This window comes from Miniopterus natalensis, chromosome 4 (assembly GCF_054644295.1).
Source record: "Miniopterus natalensis isolate mMinNat1 chromosome 4, mMinNat1.hap1, whole genome shotgun sequence".
In the NCBI taxonomy this organism is placed as follows: domain Eukaryota; kingdom Metazoa; phylum Chordata; class Mammalia; order Chiroptera; family Miniopteridae; genus Miniopterus; species Miniopterus natalensis.
The window spans coordinates 39702305-39720004 of NC_142084.1; the positions used below are offsets into that span (position 1 = coordinate 39702305).

Sequence of the window (17700 nt, forward strand, 5' to 3'; positions counted from 1 at the left end):
AGCTTGTGGAAAAATATTCCTTTACACTTGGGTTGGGGTTTGTGGTCCAAGAAAAAAGGGAATAGGCAGGTTCATAGAACCATAGCGTGCTGTAACTGGAAAGTTCCTTAAAATTTACCAAAAATGAATTTGAGGTTCGTTTATTGAGGAGGTTCAGAAAGTGTGGGGCTTAGGGAAGGTCACATGGGTTATGAGTAAAGCACTAACTCAGAACTGTGGCCTAATTTGGGAAGGAGACCTAGACATCATGGATTCATCATAAGCAGCCAAAAGGACCTTGATGACACTCAGTTCAATTGCAGCCCATCCTCTCTCCCTCTGGCCCTTTACCCTGTCCTCCCCTCCCTGTCCTGCTCTGGGTCTTGCTTATTTGGGGACTTACAGGCCTTTCTTCCTTCCTCTCACCTAGGTGTCACTCCCTTCTCTCCCTTTTTCTTTCCTTCCTATCCTCCACCCCACTGGAGCCCCGACCATGAGATTTTATTTGGGGTTTTAAAATGAAACCAGGTGCTGCATAAAACAAAAGCAGAGTAATAACAAGGAAAGACTATCCAACGCCTAAGGAATGTGCTGAGTTTTATGACTCAGGCTGTCCTGGCAAAGAACTCTGACTTACATGGAGAGGTGGGTGGCACGGAGCACAGACCATACATGGTAGCCTGGCCTCCCCAGATAGGTTGGTCAGGGCAGCCTGTGACTCATTTCTCAAAACCAGAGACTCTGTTCCTTGTGGAACAAGACTTCCCAGAGGCTAGAGCCAAAGGATCATCAGCGTTTCCCCGACGGGGCCAGTTCAGCCTGACATAGCAGGGGCCACCCCGAGGTTTGGAGGGGAAGGGAGCCTGGGCAGAAGGCCATCCCTGGGAAAGAAACAGGCTTGATGGACTCGGGCAAGGGTTTTTCGTGCACTGAAGAGATAAATAACATGTAAGCTGCAAAGGGACATGAAAATCAACGAGTATTGTTGAAACAATAGCTTGCAAACTTCAGGTGGCAGGATTGTCACAGTGCCTCGGAGAAGGGGAGCGTGGCAGGGCCCCTAAGGTCCCCGAGGCGTTTGCTCTTTGCAGGGCTGTGTGGTGCAGAGGGCAGGTAAAGCGGGTCCCACACAGGCGGGGTTTCTGGGGTGCCACCGCTAATGCATTCAGGAGGCATAACTAAGAACAGGAGTGGCGGACTTTACGTAAACACCCAGAGATACACCCAGGCACACATCCTCACATTCTGAGAATTCTTTTCAAACAAGCATAGTCGTGGGGTGAGGTGCACATTTTTTCTGTTACCGAGAGATGGGCGGGGAGAGCAGGGAGTGCTAAGGAGCAAGTCTCCCCCAGCAGAGGTGGTGGGAGGGGCCTGGACTGGGTGACAAGGATCTGTTTGTGCCTCTTCATTACACAGGCCTGGGCTGACCGGGACTCTAATTCCTGCCACCCCAGAGAAGACCGTCACTTTCTGAGTGAGAATGAACCTTGACTGGTGTGACTGAGATCTCCAGCAGCGGCCTCACGCAGCAGGGCCTGATTTCTCCTTTCCTTTCCCTTTCCGTGGCCCACGCATTGAAAAGCTGCGGAGACTATTCCGTAATTGCAGGAAGAGCTCTGCTTCACTTTTTCACGAAAGTCTACTTACCTGGAAAAATAAAGTCTCTTAAGGACCATGACTTCATAAATATTTATAGTGCAAACAGGCGTCACTCGGGTTCTGCAGGAGAATGGGCTCATTCAGTTTTATTTATGCTGTGACATTCAGGTGAGTGACACCCGTCATCTGGGTTGGCCCTACACTCTGTTCCACTGAAGCATGTTTATGGAGTGATTATACCTGCAAATAGTTGCTATATTTAGTGCCTCTCCTTCCCTAACCCCCTCTTATTTCTTTTAACTCCCCAAACCAGCAAAAAGCCAAGCTTATGGTCCGGGGAGGACTGAACCCTAATGACAAGGCACAGGGGCTTGAACAAGCGCTGCAGGAGCGGTTGGAGAGTTTGGAGGCAATTAGACTGGGAATGATGACTGTTATTATAGCATTTATACACTAAGGTGGTTTTGTTGGGCTGCGTATAGCAGGTGAGGGCTCTCAGCTGGGCATGAGAGGTTTTGACAGGTGATGGGCACAGCCCTGAGTGACGAATGCAGATGGGTATTTATGAAACTTTCCTTCCCAGGGAGCTTTCTCTGTACAGGACATCAGATCTGTCACCATGCACCCTGGAGCTCTGGGGCGGAGGCTAGTGGGAGCTATTACCTCTGCTGGGTCAAGTTTTCTGGTGTAACCCAAAGCTGTCCCCTCTCAGCCACACCTGGCCCCTGGTTGGGGGACAGTAGCTGCCCTACACCAGCTGTGAGGAGGGAGGGTCACTTCTGGCTTCTAGCATTAGAGCTGCACATGACCTGAACTGGGCACTCCAGGCTGGACTAGGCCTGCGTCAGGCCTCAGGGCTAGCCTCTGATCAGCCTGGCCACCTATTGTTTATCCCGGGAAGGGCCAGGTCTTAGCACAGGGGCCTGAAGGGTTGCCAGCATTTTATTTTTAGGCACAGGAAAATGTTTGCTTTTTGGCAGCTGCTCCTTTTTTGACACACACTGGGATGGCGTCAAAAAGTTCAAGTGAGTGCTCCAAGCCCTAAATCCATGGTGAATGTCATGGGCCATAGTACCATGAGCCTCTCACCAGAAGCCTCTGTGGCGCCTAAGAGCTTTCATTAGCAGACCTGTGCTGAGCAGGCCCCTTCTGCTGGATGCCTGGTGCAAGGCCTCTAGTCCACAAACCTTGCAGCCTGGACATCTAAGGAGTCCCTTTTCAGTGAGTCAGCCGGTCTGAAGTTTTACGGTTCTTACCACCATTCAACTCCTTCTTTACCAGTTTGTAATCTAGTTCCATTCCATAAGCAGTGTAAGAAAAACAGTCAGTCTGCTAAATTGGAAGTTCACCAACCCGACCACTGTCTTTGTCATCATGATTGCTGGTGCAAGGCAGCCAGCTCCCATGGCAGGAGGTGCATCACTGCACTTGGGAATGTATGTCCAAATTTCACTGGAATGAATATTTGTCCCCAGTATGGTCCCTCTTAAAACATTGTACAGGTCCTAAGATTTTGGCTACTGACAATTTATCTGAATGCAAACTGTAATGACATTATGCAAAGGTAAAATGAAATGGAAATAAAAGTAAAGAATTAAATTGCTTCTTACCTTCCTTTCTGCCCACAGTTTTCAAAAATTACTTTTTAATTATAAAAATAAAACACAAATACATTCTCCTTTGCCTCTTGATTACATTTTGGATTCATTTTTCTTCTTACTGGAGCACATCCTCTGGTAGGTTTTCTTTTGTTCTCCCTCCTGTCTCCTCCAGAGAGTGTCTGTGGATCATAAATTTTTCTGAGGGCTTCTGTGTCTGAGAATTTACTTAGATCTCTCTCTTGTTAGTTAGGCTTGTTATAGAACTCTAAGTTCGAATTATTTTTCCTGAGCATTTCTAAGTTTTTTTCCACTATTTTCTTGCAACTGCTACAGTTGATGTGAATCTCACTCCTTTGTAAGTAATCTGTCTGTGTCCTTTTGTCCCTTCCAGGACTGTCTTTTTCACCTTGGTGTTCTGGAGTTTTATTATGCTATCTCTATGTGTGAGTTTATTTTAAAAGTATTTCCTGCTTGGCACTGATAGGCGCTTTCAGTCTGTGAGCCTGGGTCTTTCTTTAGTCCTAGAATGTGGGGTGACGAGTTAAAACTTAGAAAGGTTAAGCCAATCTATACAATGAAGTGCTAAGGAGGAGGGAAAGGGGCTCTGTGGCCTGAATGTTGGGAATAAATTTAAGGGGTTCTCGAGAGAGGGAGAAGAGTGAGGTTTGGAAGACTTCATTGCCAGCAAGGTAAGGAAAATGCCCTCAGAAGATTTTTAAGATCTTTGGATATACATCAAGAATGTACTCCCTCTTTGGTGTTTTATGGAGAGGCTTGAGTGGCTGTTAATTACATTTTGTCGGTGGGACTGTTTTTCCTGTGATTTGATGCTGAGACAAATGCAAAACTGCCTGGGGTTAATATGAGTTATAGAAACAATTATTATTATTTTAAAATTATTAAGCAAATATCTTTCTTTCACTCTGTCTCTCTCTCCTCTCTTACCTTCTCTTGTCCTATCTAGGCCTCGGTTTCTTCTTTTATGTAATGAGGAAATATAATTACGTGCTCTAAAATCCTGCCATCTCTCTATACCTCTCACTCTCTTATTCATCTTTCATCTACCTACCTAAATACTCTTTTTTATGGCTAATAGCTTATTGGAAGAATAGACAAATAGTTTGTTCATTCATTTCAGTAATTTGTCCCCATGTGAGCTGTCATGAATAGATTACAGATTTGGACAGAGAAGACAGCGCAGTGACCAAGCTTACAGTAGGCCAGGGCCCTTGGCCTCAGGTGTGGTGTGTGAGGCTCTGCCAACCTCCCCAGAAGCTTACTACTCTAGACCAAGGACTTGTTCCATAGATTCTCTCAGTCTACCCGCTGGAGTGGACGTGTGGCACAGAGGAGAGAGATTTGGAAAAGCTGGACCCACAGTTGCATCTCTGAGCAAACGGAGGCAGAAGATGCAAATAAAATGAAGTCCAGGAGTCCTCTGAAAATGTAGGGCAGCCAGGTGAACACGGTTCCCCTGGATCCTCAAGGAAGCTGGGCATTTCTTCCACCTGTGCCATCATTTCTTCTTTTCTGGATGCAAGGTTTCCTCCACTTTGTGTGTAACCAGTGCTCTAGCCATCTCCATAGAGGGCAATGTGCTTTCCAAATTATATATCAGCGTCCCCGCTGTTCTGCAAAAACAGTGACAATGTGAGATTTTTAAAACTGCATTTTATAAAAACCAAAACCCAAACCCAAACCATCCATGTACTTTATAATTTCAAGTTCCTGTATTTTCAATTTTGGGTTAATCTAGAATTGATGGTGGCTCTGGATTCGTTAGATTTCCTACATTGTCCTTCGTCTTCCCTCCAATCCTTACATTAAACGGTGAATGCTCCATCTGTTTGCCCGTCCATCTATACCCCCTGGAATTCGGTGCCCCAGGGAGAGGCTCTGAGATAATAACCACCCCTCGCTTTGAAATGTTTGGTTTTCTTATGGCAGCATTTGCAAAAAGCAGGCCCACCTCTAGAGAAACATGTGACAAGTGTCTAGCAGATGTCATTGTTGCAAAGTACTCGCCTCACAACCCTTAAATTTCCACTTTGTTTGGATCTGCTGCTTTAGTGGACAGCCCGGCGTGGTGGTGACACATTCGCTCTGCTTCTCAAAGTGTGGTCTGCGAGGCTCCACCAGATGGTCTCCTTCAGAACGAGTGCTTTCAATGGGACAATATTTACACTTGTGTTTCTGGCATGAATTAATAACTTTCTCATGCTATTTAATAAAAACCAGATTACTTCATTTCTAGCTCATAAAACCCACTGCCTTTCTCCCCATTTGGTCTGATGAAGGGCATTTTCCCCCCGTCCGTGAGGGCAGGAGGCTGAGCTGTGGCTCCCTTTCCCAGGGAAAGCAGGGTGTGTGCCCGGCGGGCCACTGCCCTGCGCAAACTTCAGGTTTGCCATGTGTCAGAGAGGGACAGTCAGGGTGGCACGGGACCAGTCCTCCAACATAAACAGCCCCTTTCAAGCTTCCGATTTACCCCCAGGTCTAATATTCTGAATTTGGTGGCTGAGTCTGTGCTCTCTGGCCATGTCCATCAGGTTTGTAAAAGGGAGTTGTCACACTCCCTTCTAATCCTACATCGACCCACACTGCAATCCTTAGCTTATAATTCTGGCCACAGTGTAAGGGTGGGGTGGGGATGACTCTATCCTTTGACTTTTTTTCCCTTCAGTTCTCTAGACTCTTGTATTTGAGAGAAGTGCTACTGAATCTTATCTGAGCAACCTATTTCTTGCAGATTTCTTTGGCTAAAGAAACTGGTCCAGACAGGCAGCAATAGCAGGATGGTGGGGAGAGAGACTGAGGTGCTTCAAAGGATGAGCTATACTGAGAGGAATGTGGAGAATTGGTCATAGTGTGGCTGGGATTGTAATGTGGGCAGCTTTAGCTTTTCTTCTTTGAAGGCAAGTGAGGTAGGAATGGGAAAGGCTAGCTTTCCCTGCCAGGGAAGGGAAGACTTGGCATCTCTTGGCAAGCGTTGGATCGTCATGATTGGTTTTCCTTGCACTACCAAACTTAATACAAGAGTTGACTTTTCTCGCCCGGCCGGTGTGGCTCAGTGGTCAACTGTGGACCCACGAACCAAGAGGTCAGTGGTTCGATTCCCGGTCAGGGCACATGCCCGGGTGGTGGGCTCGATCCCCAGTAGGGGGCGTGCAGGAGGCGGCCGATCAGTGCCTCTCTCTCATCATTGATGTTTCTGTCTCTCTCTGAAATCAATAAAAACATTTTTTTTTAAATAAAAGAGTCGACTTTTCTCTTTGTGCCCAGCTCCTCGCCGTCTATCCGTTCTTTAACCTGTTGTAGTTAGGTTTCCACCCCCAACCTGTCACTGAAACTGGGTCCTTAAAGATCACCAAGGACCATGCAGTTGGCAGAAAGGCTCTAGATTCAACCTCACCCACTCGCCCTCCGTACGATTTCATATCAGAGTCCCTCAGGCCCTGGCTTCTCCCAACCATGCTGTGCTTGGATAGGCTTCTCCGATGATTTCGTCTCAGTCTCCTGCGTCGTCCCCTCCCCTTCGCCACTAAAGCGGGCGTCTCCCAAGGTGCTCCCTTTGGTGCCTTTGTTGATGTCACTGTTGCGATTGCTGCCGTGGTGTCATCACCCTCCCTGCTGGCTCTGCCTGTCACGGTGTGTCGACAGGCCTGATCGCGAACTTCCTTCTGAGCTCTGGAGTGAATTTTTCAGTCTTTTCTGCACAGGAATGTCCTATTCGTACAGGAAACCATTGTGAGGCCCCTGGCAAGGATGCTGAGGACCGGCCCCAGGGTGTTACGAATCCATCCTGATTCATAAACTACGTTGCAGATAAAATAAACAGGACCCCGATGGATTAGCTGTCCAAGGAAAGGGGGGAGAAAAGGAGGGGGCGAAGTTCACCCCAAGTTTGTAGCTTGGGTAACTTGGAGGATGGGTGTGCCTTTTTGGGGCTAAGGAATAGAAGGTTAAGTGGCAGAGCAGAGGAAGAAGATGGCTTCTGTTTAGGACATTTTGAACAGACATCTCTGCCTTTTTTCGTCTTTTGAGTCTCGCTAGTATAGTGCTGCTAGAATTATCTTCCTAAAACACAAGTCGGACCATGCCATTCTCCGCCACAAACTTTTCTCTTAGCTCTTACTCCCTACCGAGTAGTTTAGACCTTCGGTCTCTTTAACGAGGCGTTTGCAGCCCTACGCAAGGTGGCTTTGTTTGGCTTCATCATGATCTTGAGCACAACAGAACCCCACCAGGCAATTTCTCACCGTCTCATCCCAAGCTGTTCTCTCAATCTGGGCCGCCCTCCCCACTTTTCCTGCCCATGAAAAGTCCAATCATCCTTCTTCAGATCGCGGGTTGCATGCTACCCCCAAAGTCTCCTCTCACCTTGTTGGAATTAGTAGCTCTTTATTCAGTATTTGCATAGCAATCTATGTGTATTTTTCCTGGCGTTACAATGCATTTATCCAACATGTGTTTCTTCCATTGGTTGATAAGCTCCTTAAACCTAGGAAATGTGTCTTATTTATCTCCATTGCTTATCAGCTGCTAGCATATGACTCTGCACATGTTTGTTGCTCATGAAATACTGAATGAAGAGCAGAGAGAGAAACTGGTCAAGGTTAGAATGGAAGAGTAGCCCCGGGGTCGGGGGGAGGGGTGATTGGTAGAGAGCCTTTACCTATTTCTCATGGGCTTGGACTTGCATCAGAACACGGCCAGCTCGGTTAGAAACTTCGGGTTGTGAAGAGCAGGTGTAGAGAACAGTAACCGGGGAGGCACAGGGTTATGGGTAACGTGAGGAATTCATATTTAAAGACCGGATCCTGTGGCACAGAATCATGAGTGTACACAGTGTAGCCCTTATTCACAGGCAGAGAAACCAAATTGTCAAGTCCTTCATCATCAGGAAATTTAATTACCCACCCATTTGAGAAGCTACATGGCCTCTTTGTGTAATCAAGCTTCCTGCATACTTAGCTGTTGCTGCCGGTGTGTTTATTGTCTGATGCCATAAAGAGATGGGGGCCTGACGGATAGTATGGTGATGACCCTTGGCTGTGCCCGCTTATTTAATTGTAGACAAGATGGGCAAAGGGGGTATTGATTAATGAGATTTCTTTGACCCTTAATTATTATTTTCATATGTTATCCTTTATCAACCTGTATTTATTATCAGCAGCGCAAAGAAAAAAATGAAAGATACTATTTTTTAATGTTGTGACTCCCACAATAACAAAATTCATGGTCTTCTTTGTGGATGCCCTCACCCAAAGACATATCTATTATGTTTATATCTATATTATGTGTGTCCTCTCTGCATTCTTTATATAAATGTTTGATGTATCTATGTGACTGTCCATCAGTCCATCCTTAGCCCAATCTTCCATTAGTAAAAAGGCTGCTAGTTGTGGGTTAGAGATGGAAAGAAACAGAAATAACCAATATCCTGAATATTCTAATTTTCAGCCAGCTGTTTTCCATAAGGACAGATTCTGCCTTGTCCAGCCTCAGGTCCCTGGGGGACAACAAATGTAGCCTCTTTATTCCTAGCTGAGGTCTGGCTGCCAACCCCGGTGTCGGACCCCCATTCATAGCAGGTTGGGACCAGTGAGAGGCCCAGCGTGCCTTTTGCGTGGGCCTGAGGCTGGCCTTAGTGCCTGGGGGATGGCCCTTTGCTCTGGCCGCATCTGGGCTCTCACAGGGCTTTCCAAAGTCAAGGGGGCGCGGCGAGGTGGGAGGCAGCCCATGTCCTTGCCAGGTGACTTCCCTTTAATGGTGTCCTGGAAGGCTGCTCTGTCCTGTGGGACTGCTCTGTTTTGAGAGAGCGAGCGTAGTAAGAATGTTGACTGGGGTCTCTTCAGTATTTGTGGTTGGTGGCTGCTTAGAAAGGAGTCCCAGTCCCCCGTGCATTCTGTGATTTTGCTCACAGGTTCTAAGGCCACGCGGGGAAGGAAGGATTCCAGGTTTCTGTTCTCTGCCTTCTGCAAGCGCGGGTGAATCACGCAGCTGAACTCACTCAGCAGAAACCCATCCCCTTGCCTCCCTCCTGGCCCATTCGGACGCACTGCGCTCCTCTTGGTTCTTCCCCACCGACGGGCAGTAACGAGGTGTGCCTTTCCCTTCAAACGGTCACCAGCCCCCGTGCCCCTTGGCAGGCGCGGGGTCCGCTGTGAGGCTGACTGTGGGTAGGGACACGCACGTGTTCACGCCTTAATGCTTCTCCTTGTTCCCGTGACCAGAACTGTGGCCAGAAATGGTACATGGCCATGGGCAGTTTTGAGTGGCCCCCAAAGGGAGCCAATCAGACGCAGACACTTTATAGAAAACATGGCCTTGAGTCTCAGCTTCAAATCTATTGAACACGACAGGAGAAAGTTTAAGTATGGCCTTGGGTTTAATTCACACGGGGGCCACCTTGCTGGTCTGGAGACGGCCCGGCCCCCAGGCAGCGCTCGGTAGGTGAGGGGAGATGGAGGGATGGGGTGCGCTCCGTTGCGTGCGGGTGGCCCCCACCCGGCCGTTCCTCAGAGTCACCAGGAGCCCATTACAGGGGAAACGATCACCAAGCTGCTGCTGATTTTCTTTACGTTTCTGGCTTTTCTCAACCACGGGGAAAATATGTGACGTAGGTGTGTGGAATCGAAGGAAAAAAACTATGTATGCAAAATGGGAAGCCGCTCCCGCCTAGAGTGTGAGCAAAAAGCAAAGAAGTCTGGCTTGTTTTAATGTTTGCAATAAATACCAGCCACCCCAAGACACAGGGATTTGAATCAAGCGAGAGAACTTGATTCAATCACCTGCAAAACAGCTATTGGGTGAAAAAATGAAGGGAAGACAGCGTCTGATTAGTGACTCGTCACTTTCCAAGTGGCTTCTCCTACATTACTTCATTTTGTGAAAAGTAAACTTGACCTTTCTGAATCTTAGGGTGAAGCGATTGGTAATTTCCTGCAGTGAGCAGAGGACGTTACATTGATAAGCGCAGGAGTTGTGAACCAGGCAAAACATTCTCTTCTGCTGCTTCACATTTTTGGTCAACCATCACAGATCCATGGGGAAGGTCTCTAAGGATTTTTAAAAAAATGATTGTTTTAACTTAGAAAATGATTGCATTTTATCTTTTTCTGTTGTCCTCAGTTTCTTTCTCTGGCACCTTCCTCTGAAGAACTGTTACTTGCATTTGGGTGGATTATCATTTAGCTTTCAAAGCATACCATTTCCCCCTCATTAAAACCTCATAGTTGCCAAACTTCATTAAGATAAATGGAATTATTCATCTGTCCCCCATGCCCCGCCCCTCTGGCCACGGGGTCAATAAAATGATGTTAAGCAGGAGAGGGTAAGGCTGGTGAACACTTTTAAATGTCACTAAGTAATTTCAGGAAGGAGCTGGCCTGCAATTGTACTGAATGATGGCCATGCTCTCACCCTAATGGCTACTAATGACTTACATAATAACAGTTTGCACTAGAACCATGGCTGTTCAAAACTTGCATTTTGCGATGGTTATAGCTAGTCGTGGGTATTTCCGACACTCATTTAAAATTACACTGAAAAGTAGTAAAAATCAGAACAGTGCAAGACAAACCAAACCTTGAGACTAACGAGTAGTCAAGGATGGCAACCAAGAAAGAAAAAGAAACAAGAGTATAGCCAACCTTTTTTTTTTTTAATTAGAGTATATTATACTTCCAAACTGGATACACTAGAAATTGGCAATGCAACATAAGATGCAAAGGAATATACCAGTTACTGTCAAAATGACCCTGTACAGCCTTGTAATGCAAAAAGCTTTATACAATACAAATTTTCAGTAATGTACACAAACCTTGATAGTATGATCATCTGAACATAATATGAGGGGTTAAAAAAAGGAGAGAAGAAGGAAAGTGCTGAGAACACTAACTGCAGTACTCTATGGAAAAATAAGCTCGCTTTCATCGAAGAATGCATAGTGAGAACAGTGGGAGTTAGTTGGCAGGTGAATCTCTCAAAGATGTTAGTGTTTTACACGGAAAGGATATCTATGGAATAATCCTTCCCTGAGTATCAAACTGCAAACCAAATTCAGGGGTACATATTATCTCAGTGGAGTCTGAAAAATGCTGTAGATTTTTTCTTTATTAATAACAACAATAATAATAATATAAAAAGTCAAACAAACTCCAAACACACCTTTTCTCACTCAGAAAACTTTTATAATTTACCAGAAAGATTGATGACTCTTTCCAAAGTGCTAAAAAAGTTGCCCAATTACATTAAGCATAACGAAGTCATTCAAATACAAGTTCAGTGGCGAGCAGTGAAATGCATGGCATTTGAATGGTAAGGGTCTCCTTCCAACGGCCCTCTCCGTCTCCCCTCGCGCAGGGTTCAGCCTAGGACCTCGTATTGCACAAGCAGCATGCTGTAAAGGCTGCAGTCCCGGGCTACCCTTCCAGGTTTTTAACCTGCCGGTGCTCACGTGTGATTCACCTTTCCTGCCAGCCTCTGGGGGGTCCCTGTGGCCCTCTTTCCTGTCATCACTGAACTTGGAGTTTTGAAAGCACATTATTAGCCAAGTGGCACATTCTCCATTATATGGGGATAAAGACATAACTTAAAAAAACAAAAAAAACAACCAATCCACCCATTAGCCCGGTATTCTCGGAGTGTATTCTACTTGTCTATAGTGTCTTTTACTGAGACGGTGACATGGCGAGGTTGATGGGCATTTCACACAGGCCAAGGGCGAATGCCTGCCGGAGGATGACCGACCTCGCAGCTTCCTGCCCCAGCCGGCTCAGCCTCCCTGCCCCCGGGGCATCTCCGTAGTGTAAACAGCTTTGCCAGGGCCGGTGACTGGCAGAGGGAAGTGTAGCAGACCTGCCAGGTCTGGGGGAGAAGGGTGGGTGTGTGAATGGGGGGGAGCCATGGTGTGGACAGACCCTACAGGCTTCTGGCTTCCTGTTCAATTGCACCACTTTCGAGGGGGCTGTCAGTGAGCAAGCTGACTAGGAAGAAAATCGGGGATGCTTTTATTTTCCCCTGGTGAAACGGACAAAAAAGAAAACATCCCAACTCCAGGATAACACCTGATGGAAAACAGCAACGCAGTAAGAAGCATTCCTCCTGCACGCCAGCTCTTCAATAGATAAATAATATATAGATTTTTATATCCCAAACTTCCCATTATTATGATACAAAGCGCAATTCTTCCTGCTCTTTGAGCCCGTTTCAGACAGGAAATTCTGCTGTCTTAAAAATACAAGCAATGAACATATTCCGACAAAGATTCTTTTCCTTTCCTTCTTATTAAATCACCCATCACTTTTCAAGACGAGCCAAGGGCTACGCTACCAATCACATCTGCTTCTTGCTGCCATAAAGTGCTGCACATAAGTTGCCATTTTAATGACCACAAAATAAGAGCTTTAAATACGTATAAAGTTAGCCTCCTAGCAGGTTACATCTACCAGGCGTTAACAAAACGGGATACAGGGTTATTACATGGAGAATACCGCTAGAGCCAGACGACCTGCGAACACGGATGCTTCTCAGGGGCATAAACGGAACCGTAGGACTAAACAGCACCTTGTTTTTGGGTGGTTATACGTCAACGAGGTTGTGACAGAACTTTCAAACATACAGTCTACTCGTTCCATATAAAAGGTACACCTTCTTCCTTTCATCTTAATTTTTTTTTTTTTTTTGCAGATGAGAAACAAAAACTAGTGCAAGACCAAAGCCCTGTGCAAAACTGCCGTTTCTTTTTTTTTTTTTTTTTAGTCTGAGCATTTATACCCAGAATTGATCCAAACCCCTTTTAATCTCCTCGGCTGGATTTATCAACCATAAAATTTTTCACTCACACTATTTTTTTTTTCCTGCAAACAAATGGTAATCACTGAATTAATACATCATATATATATATATAATCTGCCCTTAAAAAAATGATGCACTGCGTGTGTCCCACACACATGGTGTACGTATGGACACACACACACACAACACACTTGAGTTTCGTGATGTTGGTTGCAGTGCTGCGGGACATTTCTTCCAGATGGGACTCTTGCTGCCCCAAGTTTTCATAACCAGAGGAGATCCAAGCGCAAGGTCCCCAGCTCTGTCGGAAATCTCCAGCAGCACCGCGGGCGTCTACCGTTCTCTCATCGACCACGCACCAGGCCCCACCACTCTGTAGCCGTAAAATAGGGGAAGGTGATGAAGGGGCTCAGGGACAGACTGCGGTGGATGAACAACCCAGGAGGGAAAAAAGCACGTTCATCGCAGTGAAAGAAGCCAGTACAAAGAATGTGCGATAGAAACCTCAGGGCGCACGACACGCGGCTTTCTCTTTCAGGATCCACACACCCCATTCACCCAACAGAAAACAAAAATGCACCAATATATAAGCTTCCAAGTGCTGATTGCTATTAAGGACACTCTCTTTAGGGTTTAACAAGACAAAAATTCCTTTCAATAGGAGTACGGAGCAGGGCCAAGAGTGGGCGTGGGCGGCTGGGGAGGCATGCCTCTGAAGGTAGATGCACGCAGTAGGTCACCTCTCTGAAGATTGGATAAAGCAGCTTTCAGGTCAATGCAATAGGTATACACACAGAGCCAATTCTCTATTCCTTACTAAAGATATACAGTACACGTGGTTCAGACCCGCGGGGGTCTGTAGGTTTTGCAGCAACATACACCTGCTGGGGTTGTGTTTAAGTTTTGTGGGTTTATGTTTTTGTCTCTGTCACTTTGTTTTTGGTACAGAACGTGGCTGCCCTCAGACAGTCTCTGCTCTTTCTCTCAGTCCGAGATAGGCGAGGAAGGAGTGTTTGGGCGAGGGGATGCTGGGAGGTGCAGTCTGAGGTCGGGGAGGGTGGAATGTGAGATCCAAGTGGTTCTTGGGGTATAACATTGTCAAGGGAATGAGATGGGCAAAATCTGAGTTCCGGTACTTGTCAAAGCGCAAAGGGGAGCCGTTGAAGGCCAGAGCCTTGAGTGCCAGGTTGGGCTCTGAGCTGCTGCCGTGGGCAGCGGACAGGGCCACGGTCTGCAGAGCCTGGGAGGCGGACATGACCGACAGGGGAGACAAGAGATTCCGGGAGCTCCCGACGACGAGGAGCGGGGCCCCGGGGCCGCCCGGTTTCTTGGGGGCCGGACACAGGCCCTTCTTGTCCTCCTCGGGGCAGTCCCCACTCTGGTGCTTCTTGACGTGGCGGCTGAAGACGAAGGGGTGTGTGGTCTTGAACAGGCACTCTTCGCAGCTGAAGGTCTGGCGTGGGGCGTGCTTCAGCTTCTTGTGCAGGTTGAGATTGTCCTTGCGTTTGCAGCTGTAGCTGCACTGGTCACAGTGGAAGGGCCGCTCCCCGGTGTGGACGCGCACGTGCTCGATGAGCTTGTTGGCGGTCTTGGACAGGTAGCCGCACTGGTCGCACTTGTAGTGGTTGCCGAGGCGATGCTCCCGGGTGTGCGTCTCCAGCTCCAGCTGGTTGGCCTTCACCGTCTGGCAGATCCGGCACTTATACTCCATCTTGTAGTGGGTCTTGAGGTGGCACTCCATGGCAGCGGGGCGGTTGGTGGAATAAATGCAGAATGGGCACCTGCCGGGGGAAGCAACGACAGGGAGGGTCAGCCAGGCAGGTTCTGCCGTGGCCCTGCTGCTCCCCTCCTCACCGGCCACCCTGCAAACCCTGAGGCCTGGCTGCCCCTGCCCAGCCCAGCCCTGCTGCCTCTCTGGGGGTTAAGACGACCCTCTTGGGCTCTCTCTGCAGACAGAGCTGTCCCCACTGGGGAGGAGCTAGCTCCGAGGAGGTGTGCTCAGCCTACTCTGGGTCTCCTGGCGGGAGCAGCAAACACCAACCCTCAGGAAGGGGAGCAGAGAAAGGATGAGAATTACACGAGCTGTGGCTCCCCCTCCACCCTCCCCGCCCCCCTCGGAGCCCTCCCCACCCCCCACCGGACACAGCAGAGGTCTAAACCTCACGACCTCCCCTCTAGATGGGAGCAACACAAAGAATCGACGTTTCATGCACCACACCAAGCACACGCAGAAAGGCTAAGAGTTTTAAAGAACAGCTTACAGGGGGAAAGCTACCTCCAGCAAACAGAAAGTCGTAGGGTCAGAATCGTGCTTATGAAAGGTTGTTAGGATGAGAAGGCCTGTGTGTGTCGTGAGAGTGTGTGTGTGTACATGGGTCTGTACTCGTAGTACCTGTCTCCTACAGCTGCTTCTCCACCAGGGAAGGAAGGTGAGAACCAGGACAGGGGCATGGAAGGACACCCCCCCCAACTGTCTCCTAGTGAGGGTTAAGGACTGGGGGTGACACCTACTCTCTGGAGCTTGAAGACATTATTCATATATTACGACATCATAATGCTCGGTGGGCAGGACCATAGCTTACATTTCTTCTGCATTCTGTACAGTGCTTGGTAAGTGCTCGGCACATGCTACGCACTGCGTTATTGCTGGACTGGTTTCTACACGTAATTTAGGCAGATTCTGGTCCCAGCTCCGTCACCTTACTGGGCTCTAGCTGGATATGGCCTGGGCCAAAGCCTGGGCCTCTCCGTGGCTCAGTTTCTCCATGAGGCTACGATCCCCGCAAGCCTCCCGGCTGTCCAGAGGGGCCAGGAGGAGCCGTGAGGGCATGTTTACAAATTCTGCTCTTTGAGAAGCTGCCGGGCCCGAGTCAGTGGCTGATATGATAGCTGTAGCGTGTTTGCTCTCTTTACAAACAGAATGCAAATGCAAAAGTGGCTGCCTCAGCTCTGGCTGGGCACCCGCAGGGCAGGGCCCAGGAGTGAGGTGTGCTCTGAGGGTTTGGAGAGGTGTTCAGCAGAGCCCAACACAACCAAGTGCACCGTGCACTGCTCCTCAGCGCCAAGCTCGCCGTTAGCCTTGGAACCTCAGCTCACAGAAGAGTGCACACGAGAGAAATAAAAGCCCATTCCCAGGTCAGGTGCACACACAACCCCTACGCCAAGCTGGGCCTTACCTAGAGGAGTCTGAAACTCACCACTGTCCTGAGCTACGGCAAAAGAAAAATAATAGTATAATCTTATTTGATCTGCATTATGAACAGGATATAGAGCACAAGCAGTTCCATCACAGAAAAGCAATTGAGACATCGGCAGTCTGTTTCACTTTAAGGACGTTTCTGTGACCCACAGCTCAATCTTTCTTTTGCTGCTCAGGGAAAGTGCTAAGGGTGTAGCAGGGTCCCGTTATTTATCGTCACGGCACTCTCCCAGGCAAATTAATTCTCCAATATGGCAAAGGGAAAACAAAACAAAACAAAACAAAAAAAAACAAAACAAAGACTCACTGTATAGCCAGAAGGCATTATCAATTTTTTCAAAGTATTCTTCTACTTGGTCATCCTAGAACATAAACTATTACACAGGGGACCGTTAGCACCGCACGGGAAGTGTCTGTACCGCAAAAGCATCAGCGTTCACTGTGCATTCTCCCCAGTGGCTCGGAGGCCTGGGACCCCTTGGGTCCCCGAGGAAAGGCTAACCGGCAGGGCCACTACTGGCCAGGCCGCAGTTCATGGCTGTGACTGGGCTATCGGGGAGGGCAATGGGCTCTAGTCCAACCACAGAAATACATGGCTTTGCTTTATAAAAAGAGTGCACAAGTATTTAGAAAGGGACAGTGGGGACAAACCGAATCAAATTCCCATTTACTGGTTGTCTTGGATTATAACCGCCCCTCCTCCATCCCTGGAGACCTCCCCTCCCCCACCCACCTAAGCACCCCCAAGACTGAAAGAAAGTGGAATTCCACAGTAGGGGCTGCTCCCAGAGTCTGCCCAAAAATACTGTTTGGGCAGTATTTTGAGGAGGGTCCCCTCCTGACCAGGCAGGAGCCGGGGGAGACAAGCCTGCACAATGCTGCCAACACTTGACTCCCTGGGTCCTGGGTCTCTCCATCCCACACCCACTGGGGAGAGTCACACCACCCCTCTGTCAAGCTGTGAGTTTCAAAGGTCAAAATGTATTAAGACAAGGTTTTCTCTCCTTGTATTAAGTAAAATGTAATTTTTCATTCATTTAAATTACACAATCATTTCAGCTAAACATGAACAATTCTGCCTTGAAAATTGTGTGTCTCTGTGCCCAATGACATACGATTCTTTCTCTTTCCTAGACCATAAGTGCCTTGTGAACAGGGGCCCTGATTACGGAATCACGGGGATGATTAAATTCTGGTCAGGGCAGGACATAAACTTCCTGAGGGTGGAAATTCAGTTTTATTCCTTGTTTGCCCTCCAGCACCTAATCAAGCCAGACGCACAGTACACTGGATAATAACTGATTAGTCTCACTTCAGACCGGAGGGCTTCCTGCAAATATTGGTTAATTATGATGCTAACTGTCTAGGTCTTTGTGGGGAGGAATTTGTGAATCTGCGACTGAAAACGTCAGCTCTCAGTAGGGAGATCCCAATTCCAGTGTCTGGGAAGGCATAAGGCACGTCTGCAGGAATACAAGAGGCACATGGGCCTTGCATGGAAAACGCCGCCTCCTGCCT

At 47.9% G+C, this 17700-nt stretch overlaps 2 protein-coding genes across 7 annotated transcripts in view; one reads left to right on the forward strand and one right to left on the reverse strand.

Moving 5' to 3' along the window:
- The window catches only part of C4H4orf51 (chromosome 4 C4orf51 homolog), a 33791-nt gene extending 20418 nt beyond the window's left edge, over nt 1–13373 (forward strand). Inside the window, 3 exon segments of the mRNA XM_087816135.1 lie at nt 13222–13273; nt 13275–13336; nt 13339–13373. Of these exon segments, the coding sequence (XP_087672261.1) occupies nt 13222–13273; nt 13275–13336; nt 13339–13373 (149 nt within the window).
- Nucleotides 10828–17700, reverse strand: part of ZNF827 (zinc finger protein 827) — a 151470-nt gene continuing 144597 nt past the window's right edge. The window contains exons 14-16 of one of the 6 annotated variants that reach the window (XR_001602743.2): nt 16490–16556; nt 16160–16192; nt 14738–14764 (exon numbers count right to left, since the gene is read on the reverse strand). Coding sequence is in view for 5 of the 6 variants with exons in the window: in XM_016206900.2 (XP_016062386.1) it covers nt 13945–14764 (820 nt within the window). In the remaining variant the exon portion in view is untranslated. Of the gene's footprint in view, nt 14765–15104; nt 16557–17700 lie in introns of those variants that run through there. The other 5 variants (XM_016206905.2, XM_016206903.2, XM_016206900.2 and 2 more) reach the window with 5 other exon arrangements.